This window comes from Nannospalax galili, unplaced genomic scaffold (assembly GCF_000622305.1).
Source record: "Nannospalax galili isolate Female #2095 unplaced genomic scaffold, S.galili_v1.0 scaffold490, whole genome shotgun sequence".
In the NCBI taxonomy this organism is placed as follows: domain Eukaryota; kingdom Metazoa; phylum Chordata; class Mammalia; order Rodentia; family Spalacidae; genus Nannospalax; species Nannospalax galili.
In genome coordinates, this window is record NW_008329666.1 from 1117612 (window position 1) to 1133240 (window position 15629).

At 40.4% G+C, this 15629-nt stretch overlaps 1 protein-coding gene across 1 annotated transcript in view; it reads left to right on the forward strand.

Moving 5' to 3' along the window:
• Positions 1-13154, forward strand: part of Fbn2 (fibrillin 2) — a 282405-nt gene extending 269251 nt beyond the window's left edge. The window contains exons 62-64 of the mRNA XM_008841082.2: positions 3300-3531; positions 5986-6160; positions 11263-13154. Coding sequence (XP_008839304.1) covers positions 3300-3531; positions 5986-6160; positions 11263-11637 — 782 coding nt within the window. The 3' untranslated portion in view covers positions 11638-13154. The remainder of the gene's footprint in view (positions 1-3299; positions 3532-5985; positions 6161-11262) is intronic.
• Positions 13155-15629: the final 2475 nt, after the last annotated feature.

Sequence of the window (15629 nt, forward strand, 5' to 3'; positions counted from 1 at the left end):
CTTCTGACCTCCACGGGCATTGCATGACACGGGTGCACTTACCTACATGCAGGCAATACAAGCATACACATAAAATAAAAACAATAAATTTAAAAAAAAACAAAAATGTGTGAATATTATGAACATTTGCATTTGGAGAAAGTAATGTTTTAGAATGCAAATCTTTTGTTATTCACTGCTAACTTTGAGTTCATTCTATAGCCTTTCCCAAACCATCCCAACATAGCCTCGTAAGGTTCAAAGTATATCTCAAACAAGGCCATGTTTAACTAAGTCCACAAAATGTTACTAGACTACTTGCCATCTGCTGCAAGAAGCTTCTCTGGTGAGTGTTGAGAGATACATTAATCTATGGGAATTACAATAGGTCAGTTTAATACTATGTCTGTTTAGAAAACTAATAGTAGTAGGTGCTCCCTTATAGCCTGTGACCTGTCTAGACACATTCTTGGCCCTGATAACAGTGTATGGGCTCCAACTTGTGAAATAGGTTTTAAATCCAATCAGAAGGTGGTTGGCTACCTTCATGTCACTATTAAATCCAGTCAGAAGGTGGTTGGCTACCTTCATGTCACTATTAAATCCAATCAGAAGGTGGTTGGCTACATTCATGTCACTATTGCACCAGTTGGCATATCTTGCTAGGACAGTCATTATTGTAGCCTACAGAGTTCACAGCTGGGTAAGGCTGATGATTATATTTCTCTTCCAGTAGTATGCATAACACCTTCCAGTACTATGAAAGCTAACCAGTAGAGATATAACTTCAAGGTCAACACCACTTGATTTCTCTTGTGTGTTCTCAGACTCATGTAGTGTCTTTAGCAATAGGGTCTTAACTATCACATTCTGGGAAGATAACCACAAGCAATGGCAGTAGCCAGTAGTGTTTCAGGGTGTGTGGGGAAACCCCTGGCTAACAAATCCAAAAGACGGAGCTCATTGCTGGCAGTGGGCTTTTTATTTGCTAGCCTGTGGACCCAGAACTGGTCAGCATGCAAAGAATAAGAGACTGCATAGTACCCAACCCTAAATGGGATACCTGTTTCACACCCTCTTTTCTCAAGGCTCAGGGATCATTGCAGAAGAGGTGGCAGAAAGACTGTAAGAGCCAGAGGTGTGGGTAAACACCAGGAAACTATGCTGTCCAGACATGACAGGGAAGTTGCACATATGAATCCCCAGTGTTTGTGAAAACATGCACAAGACCTGTGCCAACCCAAAGCAGTCAGGGGCCCAGCATGGATAAGGGATTAGGCAAAAAGCCCCAACCTTAGGTGGGGACCTACTGGCAATTGATAACTTCTGAGAGAAAGAGTCAGTTTTCTTTTCCGGTGTGATGTCTAGTAGGTTGACCGGACTCCAAAGAATGGACCCACACCCAAGAGTATTTGGGGAACACAAGTTAAACTCTGTAGGCCTTTAAAAAGAAAAATAATTATAGAGGACATGAAGTCAGGGGAGAGGTAATAGGGGAGGGGTGTGTTTGGGGAGGAGGGAGAGGGGCCTGAATATGATTGTATGAAATTCTCAAAGAATCAACAAAAATATTTTTAAATATTGCCATGACATACGTTTATAGCATATATAAATATGAGATATCATGGTGCTTCCAAAAATATTAACCTGTTTTAAAATGTTCTTGTAAAATGGTGTGTTTATATGCAATCTACTTGCCTTTTCCTGGTCATTTTCCTACCTAACATAATGTCTGAATAAACACAGTGGCATTGGGATCATGCCATTAGGTTATAATTTAATTTAGATTCCATGTTAGGTGAGAAATGCTACGTGTGGGTGTCGGAGGTCATTATTATAAAAACAGATGAACCTTTGGGGCAGAATTCCAAATCTTTCATATATAAAATAAAATACTGGTTACACACAAGTCACATGTAGCCAAGTTACTGAGAATTTATATACTTTCTCTCCATTTAATAAAGGCTAAGAATTTTCACATATTAAATAATCGGAGCTGATTTTTATATTCGGTGAGTAGGCGTTCTACATTTAGTGGTCTCATTTAATTCTCAAACCATGCTCATGACATAAAAATGTACCTAATAATGCCTACCCTTTCAGTAACCTCTATCCTGTGCTTAGCAAAGTTCAATTTCCTGCCTGAGAGGCCTGTCTGCTGAGCCCCATCTACATCTGAACCCTCCCTGAGCTACCATAGGTCTTGCTCCCACCCCCATGGCTACTGTGTTCCCTGGGTACACTCAAATATGGGCCTGTCTGTCCACATGAGCTGAAATATGTAAAAAGACACTCTGTGTTCCATATGTAGTCACAAGACTGGAAAGAATTCGTGGAACAGATGTGATTTGGGCCCAGGGTGAAACTGGATTATAATAAAGCCCAAAGAAGTCAAACCCCATGCTGTGTATCAACCAGTTAAAAGCAAAATCATCATTTCCAAAGTTAAAAAGCTCAGGCATTGAATCTGTGATAAGAGCAATGGAAAGTATAGCCTGTAGTTATCCTCCTGCCAGGTTTCCACACACAGTGTAGGCAGTAAGAGCCAAGTGTCAGCTGGTGGCTGGATCCAAACCTCTCAGAAGGCATAGTCTACACTAGACAGGTTCTTGAGCAGTTTAAGACAGTAGGCTGGTAATTCAGTAGATCCAGTGTTTGTTTATACCAGTAACAAAATTCACACACCATAAAATTCACCCTTTTGGGAGTAGAGGCCTGGAATTTACTATGAAGACCAGGCTAGCCTCAGTCTTACAGAGATCAGTCTGCCTCTGCCTCTTGAGTGCTGTGATTAACAGTATGTACTATCACACCAGAAAAGAAAAGAAAAAAAAAAAAAACTCACACTTTAAAAGTGTCAACCAAATAATTTTAATGTATTCTCATAAACATATGCAAGCACCAAACCTAGTTCCAGAACATTGGTATTGCCCCCAAATAAACCCCATTCTTAGTAGCCATTATTTTCTTTTCCTACTTCCCCCAGGCCCTGGAGACTGCTAATCCACTCTTCTCAAATTTCCCTAAAATATAGGCTTTTGGAATAACCTTTTGTTAGGAAACAGAAGAATTACTCATTAGGCAGATGCATATATCTGTCCCTATGGGCTGCCCACATACTAGAAAACAGTACAAATATAATAGAAAAAGACAGTGCTTTCTATAAGCCTTGAAAGGCCATAATTTGGAGACATTTTTTAACTTCATATGTTGTTCAGTCAACCATTCCAAGTTTATAAACTCACAGGTACTTTGAGAGTCCAGCTTATCTTCCTTTAACTGCTGGGTCCTTGTGTAAGTCTTTTCCTTTGTTTGAACAGATGAGAACGAATGTTCTAACCCCAGTGCCTGTGGCTCTGCTTCCTGCTACAACACCCTGGGGAGTTATAAGTGCGCCTGCCCATCCGGGTTCTCTTTTGACCAGTTCTCCAGTGCCTGCCATGACGTGAATGAGTGCTCCTCTTCCAAGAACCCGTGCAACTATGGCTGTTCCAACACCGAAGGAGGCTACCTCTGCGGCTGCCCACCAGGGTACTACAGAGTGGGACAGGGGTAAGGTAACCCATTGCCCCACAATAGCAAATTGCGACCCACAGAGTGACAATTCCTCTCCTCAGTGGGTTCAGGCTGCCTGGACTCCCACCACTGCAGGGGTGGAAGGATATAACATGTATAACCCAAGAGATGAAAGTATTGGAGGTTAAGCACCAAGGAGGCACAGAAACTGTGCATGTGCTATAGGACCCCCTGAGCTTCAACGCAAGTATCACTCTTTGCTCTTGGTAATGACAGGAATTGATCTATTCCCTCTCAAATTAACGCAGCTCGAGTGTTGCTATGTGTGGATTACCCAGGCTAAGCGGTGGAAGTGAACATGACCTCACCCTGAATTCTTCAGATCTCAGCAGCTGCTGGTCCAGCAGTCCCTGAAGGAGTCTGTCTCTGTCTTTGCTCATCAGGCTTTTATATTGCCCATAAAAAATGGACAGTCCTAAGAGGCATGGCACTGCCCAGCACAACCCATCTCCACAAGTCTTCCCTTTGGTGTTTAACCTTTCTCAAGTCTTAACAGTACTCTGGTACTGGCCCCATGCATCCCTTCCCTGAGACAGCTTTCCTTAGCACAGAAGATGGGAATTTAGGAGTCAATATGGGTTTTCTTCTGAAAGAATAGTAGGTGAGACAAGCTCTAAGGGACACGGACTAGTCTATCCAACTCTAGTATGTAGTCACATGTAGCATAAAAGACTAGTACTAGTAAGGCTTACATTAGAGCCAACACATTGTCTCTCTCACTAACCAAAATAGGAATTCAGAAACATCAATTTTTTTTAACTTTTACAAAAACTTTATTGAGAATTTCATACATGCATGTAAGGTGTTTTGATCAAATCCATGCCCACTCCCTCCCCTCCAGCTCCTCCCACATCTCCCCATCACATTCTTCTTTTTCTTTTCTTTTTTTTTTCTTCCATTTATTTATTTTTATGGGGCTTTTGGCTACTCTAACATTCCCCCCTCTGAAGAGGTAACCCTAAAATCTTTTAAGGGTTAGATACAAGCTCCAAAATACTTTTGACATTTTTGGCCTTTGGAACAGAGTATGTTGCTAAGAGTCCCAAGGACATTTTGACTTTTAGCCAAGAAACTGGCTACTTTTCTTTGGGGTCTTTTTACCCTAACTGCCTAGCCAATTCCTACCTCCTATTCTTATCATGCCATCCTCTGAAGGGGTTGCCCAGATTGCCAATAGGGAACGGGGACACAGACCATTCTGGCTTCTTCCATGCTGAACAGGGACACAGGGTGAGGCAATTGGAGTACCCCTTCAGTGGGTCTATCTAAAAGACTCCCAAATTGCATAACTTTTGTCTCTAAGGGGAGAAGAAAGTCCTTGAATCATGAATGGGAGATGTGAAGGAGAAGTAAAGGCAAGAGTAATTAGCATTACAAGTTCTAGACAGAGAACTAGAAAAAAGTCAGAACAGGGCAATTTTCAAATGTTCATATGAGAGTCCATTGGAGTTTCTTGACAAGGGCTTCCGAAAGCATCCCTCTATTGGGTTCTTCCTCGTTTTTCTTTTCTTTTCTCTGCCAAGGCTGGACTCGAGAGTGATGGATTCAGGATTTTCTTTCAGGTATTTTGATCGCTGTTGAAGTGGTTAGAATCAGAGTCAGTTCCCTCTCAAAGGCTTCTAGATGGGGAGAAAACAAATTTATCCATCATTTTAGAACAATAGTGGGTTGTCTCCCTTAGCTACAGGTAGGCGCTATAGTATTAGAGACCAAAATTTGAAGTCTTACATCTGAGCAGCACTTTCTGGTTAGGAACAAAATCATCAATGAGAAATAATTGTCTAAATAACTTTTTATGTAGACTTAAGCCTAATGTCTGGGAGGTATAATCCCTTGAACTCTTAAAGAAATGTACTGATGACTTTATTCTTTGGTTATACATTCCTTTTGGGTTTTTAAGACCACACAGTTGGCCCAAATAAATCAATAAATTTTTACACTTAAGGTCATTTGAGGATCTGTTCCTCAGGTCATGTGGGCTTGAGCTCCTAGCTCCTTTCTTTTACCAGTTCCATCTATGTGAAGATAAGTCAAAGGTCCTCTTCAACCATGTCTGGCTTCACTTGGAAGCACGAATGAGATCAGAAACATCAATTATTAAAGCAGGCAGCTTTCTTTGAGCAACAAACACAGACTTTAGGCCCATAAAGCAAAAGAACATCTCTTACCTTGCTTGGGGACATTCCCATCTGCTTCTAGCTCCTTGAGTAAACTGTCTTAAAGGGAAGCCCTGGACTCATCCTCAGAAGAATTTTGAAAAATAAGAGGAAATCTCACCTGTTGAGTACTGAAGAATTACAAAGATTAGCTTTTGTGATTAAGAGTTTAGAGTTTGCACTGTTGCTTACATATTTCTGAATTCTTTACGCTAGAAAAAAAATTATCCAGGCCAATGCAAATGTCTAACAGTACTTTGCTTCTTCTAAATAGCCACTGTGTCTCAGGAATGGGATTCAACAAAGGACAGTACCTGTCTGTGGACACAGAGGTGGATGAGGAAAATGCTCTGTCCCCAGAAGTATGCTATGAGTGCAAAATCAATGGTTACTCCAAGAAAGAAGGCAGGCAGAAGAGGAGCATGCAGGAGCCCGAACCCACCTCAGCTGTGAGTAGATTCATTCTGCTTTGTCAATTTATTCACATGAGCCCTGCACATGATGTGGCTTCAGCTTCAGTGCAGATGAATCTTTCTGGATCTTTCATAGGTAAATTGATGAGTCCAATGAATAAAGATTGGATTGATAGCTCAAAACGCAAAAGCCTTAAGGAAGACCGTATGATTTAATTTCAAATCATTTTCTTTTTAGTTTTTTATTTGTGCCATAAGGTATAAGATTCCCCTTTGGGAAATTAATTATTTTGAAATAATTCAAAAATAAAATTATTCTGAACTTTTTCATTTCTGTTTCAGACATAGAAAATACTGTTGATTTTAATTTTCAGTGGGTCAGCCAAGTAGGTCTATTGGTCTGTGACTTGTTTTTAAGTTAAAAGCATCACGAAAATTTTGTCTTCAATTGGTTTGCTTTTGTGAGGAACTGGAAATCTGCCTTCCTTGCCTCTGGTGTTTTCTCCTTCATTGATTTTTGAGCAGTGTGCTCATGGGGTTGGACCACAGACTGCCTGGTTTGGGATCTATTCCTTGGCCCTGCCCATTGATCCCCTGGGTTCTCCTAGGGCATGTGCACCTAACCTCTTGCTCTCAATTCTTTTGGCTGTAAAATAAGAATAGAAACACTTAACCTTTGAGACTGGGTGTGGTGATCCATGCCTTTAATCCCAGCACTCAGGAGGCAGAGACAGGCAGATCTCTGTGAGTTCTAGCCCAGGTGGGGCTACAGGGAGACCCTGTCTCAAAAAGACAAAAACAAAAATTTAACCTTTGAATGTTGCTAGGAAGCCTAATTGAATGTAAACTTGAGAAGTGCCTACAATGGTACCCAGCATGGCCCTTTCTGTGGTGAATATCCACATCTAGAGATGTCAGTGACTTCTTCTAAGATTTCTTGATGCAAAAACACAACTCTCACTTCAAAGAGGATAAGAGATAGTTTATTCTGGAGCCAAATATGAGTGACCATGGCACAGGGACACAGATTTAGATCACCCAAATTTCATCTTCCAACATGAAAGCAGTTTCATAAAGTTTTGTAATAACAGAACAAAGAATGGCATAAATCAAGGCATTTTTCAAATATGTTGGTGGAAAAATTAAGTGGGTAGTTACAGAAAAGTGGCCTCAGATGTTCTGACACTCAGCCTTTTGGTTCATGAAAACTAGGGATTTGTTAGGTTAATACATCCCAAAAAGTTTCTATATGTTAGTAACAGAATGTTAGATCTGACACGGAGGTGGGTAAGGAATGGGTATTTAGGGGACTAAAGAGAGCCCACGATAAGTTGATATTAGGCTCTGGACTTACAACATTCCAAAAACTCTCCACAATCATTGAAGTTCTAATCAGTTACTCAGCATTGCAGAAGGTTAAGTTTGAAAATGCAGGGGTTTTGCAGGAGGGTGTGGGGACTTTAGCTCACAGATCAGAGACACTGTCAGGTTACCAGTCAGTACTTGTTGCTTATTAATGTTATTAGGAATTGCCCCATCAAAAAATATAGTCACCAACTGTACCAGCTGCTTTTCTTTTGCTGTGATAAAACACAACATCCAAAAGTAACTTATGAAAGAAAGAGTTATTTTTGGCTTATAGTTACAGAAGGAGAGTCCATAATGGTAGGGAGCAGGCCGTGGCATCGGTATCATCACAAGAGCAGAAAGCTGAGAGATCACATCTTTAACTTCAAAGAGAACAAACTAGAAGTGGGGCAAGGCTATGAACTCTCAAAGCCCCCCCCCCCAGTGACCTACTTCCTCCAACAAGACTGTACCTCCTAAACATCCACAAACAGTGCCACCAACTGAGACCTACGTATTCAAATACCTGAGGCTATGAGGAACATTTCTGATTCAAAGCACCACATTCTACTCCCTGGCTCCCTAGACTCATGGCCATATCATAATGTAAACTGCATTTAGTCCAGCTTTAAACATCCCATCGTCTCTAACAGTCTCAACACTATTGAGAGGTCCAAAGTCTCTTCTGAGACAAGGCAATCTCTTAACTGTTATCCCCTATAAAATCAAAAAGACAAATTACATACTCCCAACATACAATGGCATAAAATATATATTCTCATTCTGGTAAGGGAATAGTGGGGAAATACTGGACCAAAGTGAGACCAAAAACCAGCATGGAAAACACCAAATCCTTTAGCGCCATGTTCTATATTGGTGACTTTTCATTGCAAAGGGATTAAAGGGCTTCAGCCCTCCAACTTTGCCTTCTGCAACACACATCTCCCTCTTGGGCAGATTCCATTCCCTATATGCAGCTCTGCTTGGAAGATAACTCTTGGCTCTAACATCTCCAACATCTTGGGGTCTCGACTGAAATCCAGGCTTCACTTTCACAGCGGCCTCTCAAGTTCTCTAGGCCTAACAGGAACTTCTCACAGTGGCTCCAGCACTGGCACACATTGCCTAGATTCGGTGGCTCTTTAAAACCTTGGAGGCAGAATCCATGATCCTTCAGTCTTGCATTTTCCATGTCTTTAAATCCAGTGCCACATAGACAACATTGCCAAATTTGGCTGCTAGCTTGAGATGGATCATTGCCCTCATGAATCAGATCTGCAGCAGCTTTTGTATGTTTTTCTTTTCTGGGATCATAAAACTCCTTAGGCCTTTTCCTTTCATATGTTTGGAGTTACCTAGATGGAGTTTTGTCCAGTGGCACCCTTCCCATTGCTCCAGTCCAGAGCAGGAGGCCTCCCCTTAACAACACTAATCTCCTTAATAAATATGGCCCCTCTCTCAGCACATGTTTTAACTGTAACATTAAGCTCCCTAGCTCTCTTTTTCTCTCTAAACCTACATTTTGAATTTCTTTCTTTCCCCTCTGGCTCTTTTTCACTGTAGACAGGCATAGAGTTATCAATAATAACTGAGCCACAGATTCAACATTATGTTGTCTTGAAATTTCCTCTGCCAAAGAAATTAGTGCATTGCTTTTTAATTTAGCCTCAGGCAAGTTCTTAGGACAAGGACAGAGGCAGACAGATTTTTCACCAAAATATCATGATTGGCCTATAGCCCAGTTGCTGTTTAAGCCCTTGCCTCCCTCTGAAATCTCTGGGGCTGTGTCTATAAAGTCTTCAGTATTCTCAGTACTGCTGTCTTCCAGCCTCTTACTAGAGTGGTCCTTTAAGCTCTGCTTACAGTATTCATCTGTTTTTCTACTCAGAAGTTCCAAAGTCTTCCTCATGCCTCCAAAAAACAACATGGTCAGGTTCTTCACAGCAACAGCTCACTCTCTGGTACCAACTTTTATATTAGTTACTTTTCTGTTGCTGATAAAACACCATGATTAAAACCAACTTCTTCAGGAAAGAGCTTGTTTTAGCTTATGACTCCAGAAGGTGAGTCCATAATGGAGGGGAGGCTGGGCAGCATTCATCATGCATAGCCATGGGATCAAGAAGCTGAGAGCTTACATCTTCAACTGCAAACATGAAACAGAGCAAACTGGAAGTGGGGCAAGGGTATAAACTCTCAAAGCCCACCCCCAGTGACATACTTCCTTCAGCAAGGCCATACCTCCTAAACCTCCCCAAACAGCACCACCAACTGGGGACCAAGAGTTCAAATACCTGAGCCTAATGAGGAACATTTCTCATTCAACTAACATAGCAACTAACTGGCTGTGTAAATTAGCAACTTGCTTCAGTCTTCTGGACATGAGAAACTTTCCTTATCTATATGACCATATTTCTTTAACCTAAAAAAATTTTTCTGATACTATTTTATAACAATAAGTTAACATTATATTTACTTTAAGTACGCTGAGGTATCCAACTGATGTTTAATCATGACAAGTTATTCATCAAGATATAAGACCTTCCCTTCATGGCACTTGGAACATAATTTTGTCTATACACTGATAGGTTCTCCTGGGCTACTGTAGCTACTTCTTACTTAAGTATCCATGTAAAAGCATTATGAAATTTGGGACTCTCTTACTAAAGTGGTGTCCTTTCCTCTTGTTCTAGTTTGCTCTTTGTTGCTGTGTTAAAACACTGACCAAAACCAACTAGGGGAAGAAAGGGTTTATTTCAGCTTAAAAGTTATAGTTCATTATCAAGGGAAACCAGGGTAGGAGCTCAAGGCAGGAATCTACACACCTTGGATTGCTCAACTACCTTTGTTATATAGCTCAGACCCACCTCCTCAGGTATAGCACTGCCCACAGTGGCCTGGGCTCTCCCACATCAATCAGTAATTAAGAAAATGCCTCACAGACATGCTCACAGACAATTCCAATTGAGGAAATTCCTTGGTTGAAGTTCCCTCTTCGCAGGTGGCTCTAGTTTCTCTCAGTTGATAAAAACTAAGCAACAAACCTCCCACCCCTCTGACCAAGTCAGACCATATCTGAGTTCCCAATAAACTGACTCATCCTTTAAAGCACTTTACAAATCAGAGCAGAGCCCGGAGTGTGAAGATTCCTCTCAGTGCAGGGCCTGTGCCAAACAACAGCAGCACTTCCCATTTTGATGCCTTTTTATGTTTTCTTTTTAACGTTTTCTCTTTTAAATTAATTTTTATATATTATTTGAGAATTTCATACAATGTTTTATAATCATATTGATTCCCACTTCCTCTCTCCAACTCCCCAAAGAACCCCCCCAATACAACACATCCCCCTTCTTAACTTTATGTCCATTTCTTCTTTTCTTTCTCTTTTTCTTTTTCATATCCCACTGTGTCCAATTAGTGCTGCCTATATGTGGGTATGGGACCATTCACAGCAGAGTGGCAGCCTGCCAGAGACCACACTATCCAAAAAAAAAAAGACATGATATTGTATAAACTCATCAAAACCTTGAAATGTGACTGTTCTTGTATAACTAATTATCTCTCTGAGAGTGGGTAAGAAGTTGTAAAGATTTGCCAGGCATCCTTTGTGGAGTAAAGTTTCCTCCAGGCTGGGAGGAATCTACATTATCCTCTCTCACAGACAACTAGTACAGAAACAGGGACCAGGAAGCTTCAATATACCATTGAACCCCAGCAGCCACAGATAGCTTTTGAGTCCCCTGCATGCCCAGTGGAAATCTGTCACAAGTGATTTTCTATTCTTTCTCCAGGTGGAGCAGATCAGCCTAGATAGTGTCTCCATGGACAGTCCCGTCAACATGAAGTTCAACCTCTCTAGCCTTGGCTCCAAGGAGCACATCCTAGAACTTATGCCTGCCATTGAGCCCCTCAACAACCACATCCGCTACGTCATCTCGCAAGGGAATGATGATGGCATCTTCCGCATCCACCAAAGGAACGGGCTCAGCTACCTGCACACAGCCAAGAAGAAGCTCATGCCCGGCACATACACACTGGAAATCACAAGCATCCCTCTCTATGGGAAGAAGGAGCTGAGGAAACTGGAGGAGCGCAATGAAGATGACTACCTCCTAGGGCAGCTCGGGGAGGCTCTCAGAATGAGGCTGCAGATTCAACTCTATTAGCCTTTTGCAGACTTGGGTCCCAGCATAGATGCCAGCACAGGCTTCAGAACCATTTGGAGTGTCAATGGCTAATTTGAAAATGGAAAAAAAAAGACTTGTGTTTCTTTCCTCCCTGCTCAGACTTTGGAATGTTGACCTTCACAGGGAGGGATAATTTAGACTCTGATGTGGCCAAAGATTTGAGTGCAAAGGCAACCATAGTTACTGTATTTTTTATATAACTTCATTTTAAAATATATTAAAAAAAACTAAATGTTCAAGAGATCAGCATATGGCACTAAATGCACAAAAAATAATGTGAGCTTTTTTTCCTATTAGCAGTCTGTAACACTTTGGGTATTTTGCTATAGTTGCTAATTAAAAAAATATAGATGTTTATTTATTTTAATGCAGTAATATATGGAGAAATGAACAAACTATGTAAACAAAAAAAGGGAAACTCACTTGTTTTTCTTTAGATTTATAAATTTGAGCTATTTCTTTTAGAGGTGCTTCGTTAAAAATTTCAATAGATTCAAGAGATGTTTCCTTTGGTTTTGTGCCAGTTCTCCAACTGGTACGTACCTGACTATTTTAAAGAAAGCCTTAGAGAGCTGAATGGGCACTGTAATCAATAGTTTAAAAGACATGAATGTGGTTAGATCCTGTATAAAGGAGATCAAAGCCAGAGTAGCCCATGTGACAATATTTCACATCACCAGATTCACCAGGCAAAGAAAGAAACACAACCACTGTAGCAAAATACCTTGACTGCTAGTGAGGCGATAGCGTTGCAGACCAAACTGTACTGTATTTTCTTCTTGTAACCTCAAGGAACCACATGTGCTACCCACAACACCTCATTCCTACCCAGGGCTCACTGAGCACTTGTGGTCCCGTAGGCAGCTGAAGAACCGCCATTCCTTTGAGCAGGAACACCCGGCGTTCTGTAGTGTTTGGTGCTGTCGTAGATTAATGGTGCATTTATTATGTTCAAGCTATTTCAGGATTGCCATATGTGCAAACAAATCTTGCTGTGCAGCCAAGGAATATATATTGGTGTTTTTTTTAAACCCATTTTTTTTAGAATTTTCATTAATACTATAGTTATACACCATATGCCTTGTTTTACCATAGCTTATTGTGTATGAAATATGTTTGTAAAATGAATTGTTTAGTTTACTTTAGTCATTTAAAAAGATACAATACCAGGAGGTGCTAATAAGAATACATCTCCGTGTTCTTCTCTACCCAAGAACCTGTCCCTGGACCAGTGACCAAACCTCATATGTGAAATGGCCAAAGCACACACAGACTGCCAGTCATTCCTCTCATATGTGTGTTGACCAAAGATTAGCAACCAGTTATAGCCAATGTTTGGGGCTTTTTGTTTTGTTTGTTTTTAATAACTAAAAAGGAAAAAGAGAAACTGTAAATTTGTAATCAAGTATCTGTGAGGAAAAACTTACGGTTTTGGTTGTGTTTGTTTTTGTAGGTCTGTATATCAAAAATGACACTTTTCTTGCAATAAAGCTTATTTTGGGGTAGTTTTACGGCTGAGAGTTTTATGAGACTACAAGCTCTGGTACGTTTGTGGAAGGCACTGGGGACTTTACTCACAGAGAGTTGTTGAAGAACTAGATGGAGAGCTGGGCACTAGAGCAGGAATGTAAAGGAATGCTGTTAGTATGTGAGAAGAGCGAGTCTTAGAAGGACGGAGTTACAGCAGTGGGCTTGCTTATTTTTGCATAGATTCCAAGCTTCTCGGGACACAATTGTCAGGTGACCGCAAAAGAACTTCATTTCTTTCACCAGTACACGTGTGGAAGCAATCGCAGTTAAGCACCCTAAAGCAGAGGGAGAATAGAGCAGAACATTTTCTGAACCCCACTTTTTAAGCCAAAATATATGGATATATCCCAAGATAAATGGCATCTGCACTAAAAGCAGCCCAAAGCTTCTTATCTCTGACAGTGCTATGCAGTTTACTTTGTGAAATGGATTGATTTAACATGGACTCCCTTTTGGTACATTACTAAAATGAGCACAAAAAAAAAAATGTTTCCATGTCTCATAAGTTAATTCAATCCATAGTAAGAATTTGTGTGATTGAATTTTTCATCCAAGGAATAAGAAAACAAGGAAATATTGTGACTGATCTTAGTACTGTTCTTTGCCAATTAGAAATTAGCTATGTAGAATAAGAAAAGTACTTGCCTCAGGGCATCCTTTAAGACTGAGCATGCACAGTCAGCTTCATCTGGAATCTATTAATGGTACAGCGTGAGCATTGTGATGGGAAATGACCTGGAACCGAATTTGACTCTGGCTCTGAATATAGACCAACAACACTCTTAGTTTACCTTTAACCTGCTTAGGAGGAAGTTTGGAAATCTACACTGCTGGGAGCTTCATGCAGAAGATTAAAAAAATATATTAGGGGTGCTACAAAGAATTTGCTAGAAGAAAATGACTTCAAGAAGCTTTTTACCAAGAAGGAGTGTTATGAGAATCTCTGGTAGCTTTATTGTGACTGTCTTAATTATGAACAGACAGCCTCAATTTATGTCTTTCTGATAACTACTAAGGATGTTTTGGGTACCATTTTGTCATTCACATTTGTCACAGAAATTTACACAGCTAAATTGTTTTTTTAACCTTCAGAAAGTATAATGTCAACTCAGAAACCAAACCAAACCCAGTGACTACATGTATTTGTAACAATGGTCTTCAGATGGTATGAATTCTCTCTCTACCCACATTTAGATTCAGAGCTTTTCTTCCAGATGTATTTTATGTGTATGTTTTGCCTGCACATATGTAATTGCACCCATGTCTCAATGCCTGTGGAGGCCAGGAGAGGGGCGTCGGATCCCCTGGAGCTAGAGCTTCAGATAGTTGTTAGCTGCCATGTGGGTGCTGAGAGCCAAACCCAGGTCCTCTGCAAGAGTAGATGGTGCTCTTAAACACTACTGAGCTATCTCTCCAGCCCCTAGATTCAGAGCTTTTAAGACTTCTATCCTGATTAGTGGTTTTTGATGTTACTGTCAGCTAATAGTGCATGAAAGTCACAATAGTGCCTAGAAATTGGAAATAATTCAAGATAGCATTTAAATTGCACTGAATTCAAACATCTGCCTTTCTTAGTTATCTAAGGATATTGAATAATATCATTCACACTGTCTTTCCATTCTAGATAGTCGAAGGCTTTACCTTGCATTAATTGTCGTCTTGGAGTACAGAATAAATATTTGGGATTAAGCATGAGAAACACAACTAAAAATTCTAGAATACTGGTCTACTTGAGTCCATCAAAATTTTAGGGAACAAAGAAATTCATATATTAAACTGAAGCAAAGGAAACTCAATGTTTAGCCAGAGTTGACTTACAAGATAGCAATTTTGCATGCTCAATTTAGCAGTTCAAAAATATCCAAGTTCTTCAAAAATAGGCTGGTAATCTGAAAGTTCCCCTTCTCTGCAAAAGACAATAAACTCCATTCACTCCTTCCCATGGTGCTTGTGGCTGATTTGCACCCCAAATCTACAATAGTTCACAGAGGATTGCATAATTTATTCAAACAACTGCTTTCTTTCCTACCCCAGGGTCATTAGAGAGAAGCTAAATCACTCATCATCCCTGAGACCTTGATAAGCTTAGTGAAAACTGCGTAAAGACAAGTCTAATTGGGAAAAATTAAAATAGAGCATAATTCCTTTAAGAGTAAAGTAAGAATTTCAGGAACCTTTACTTCAAAGAAGACAGAGCAAAAGACGCTGGCTGATGGCTGCTTCACGGAAGAGGAGGTGTCAGCTTTTGTCGCAATCTACATCTGACTCTTGCTCCTTTTTAATTGTTTAAGCATGCTCACTTTCTTAAATGCAAATCCATGGTTTCCTTGCTGAATATGAAGTGTGTTTTTCTGACTCAAATTATCTTTGAAAATCCTTTCAGTGCGTAGAGCAGTGGGATCTGAACACATAATGCACAAATAATTCCATTGAGTAATTCA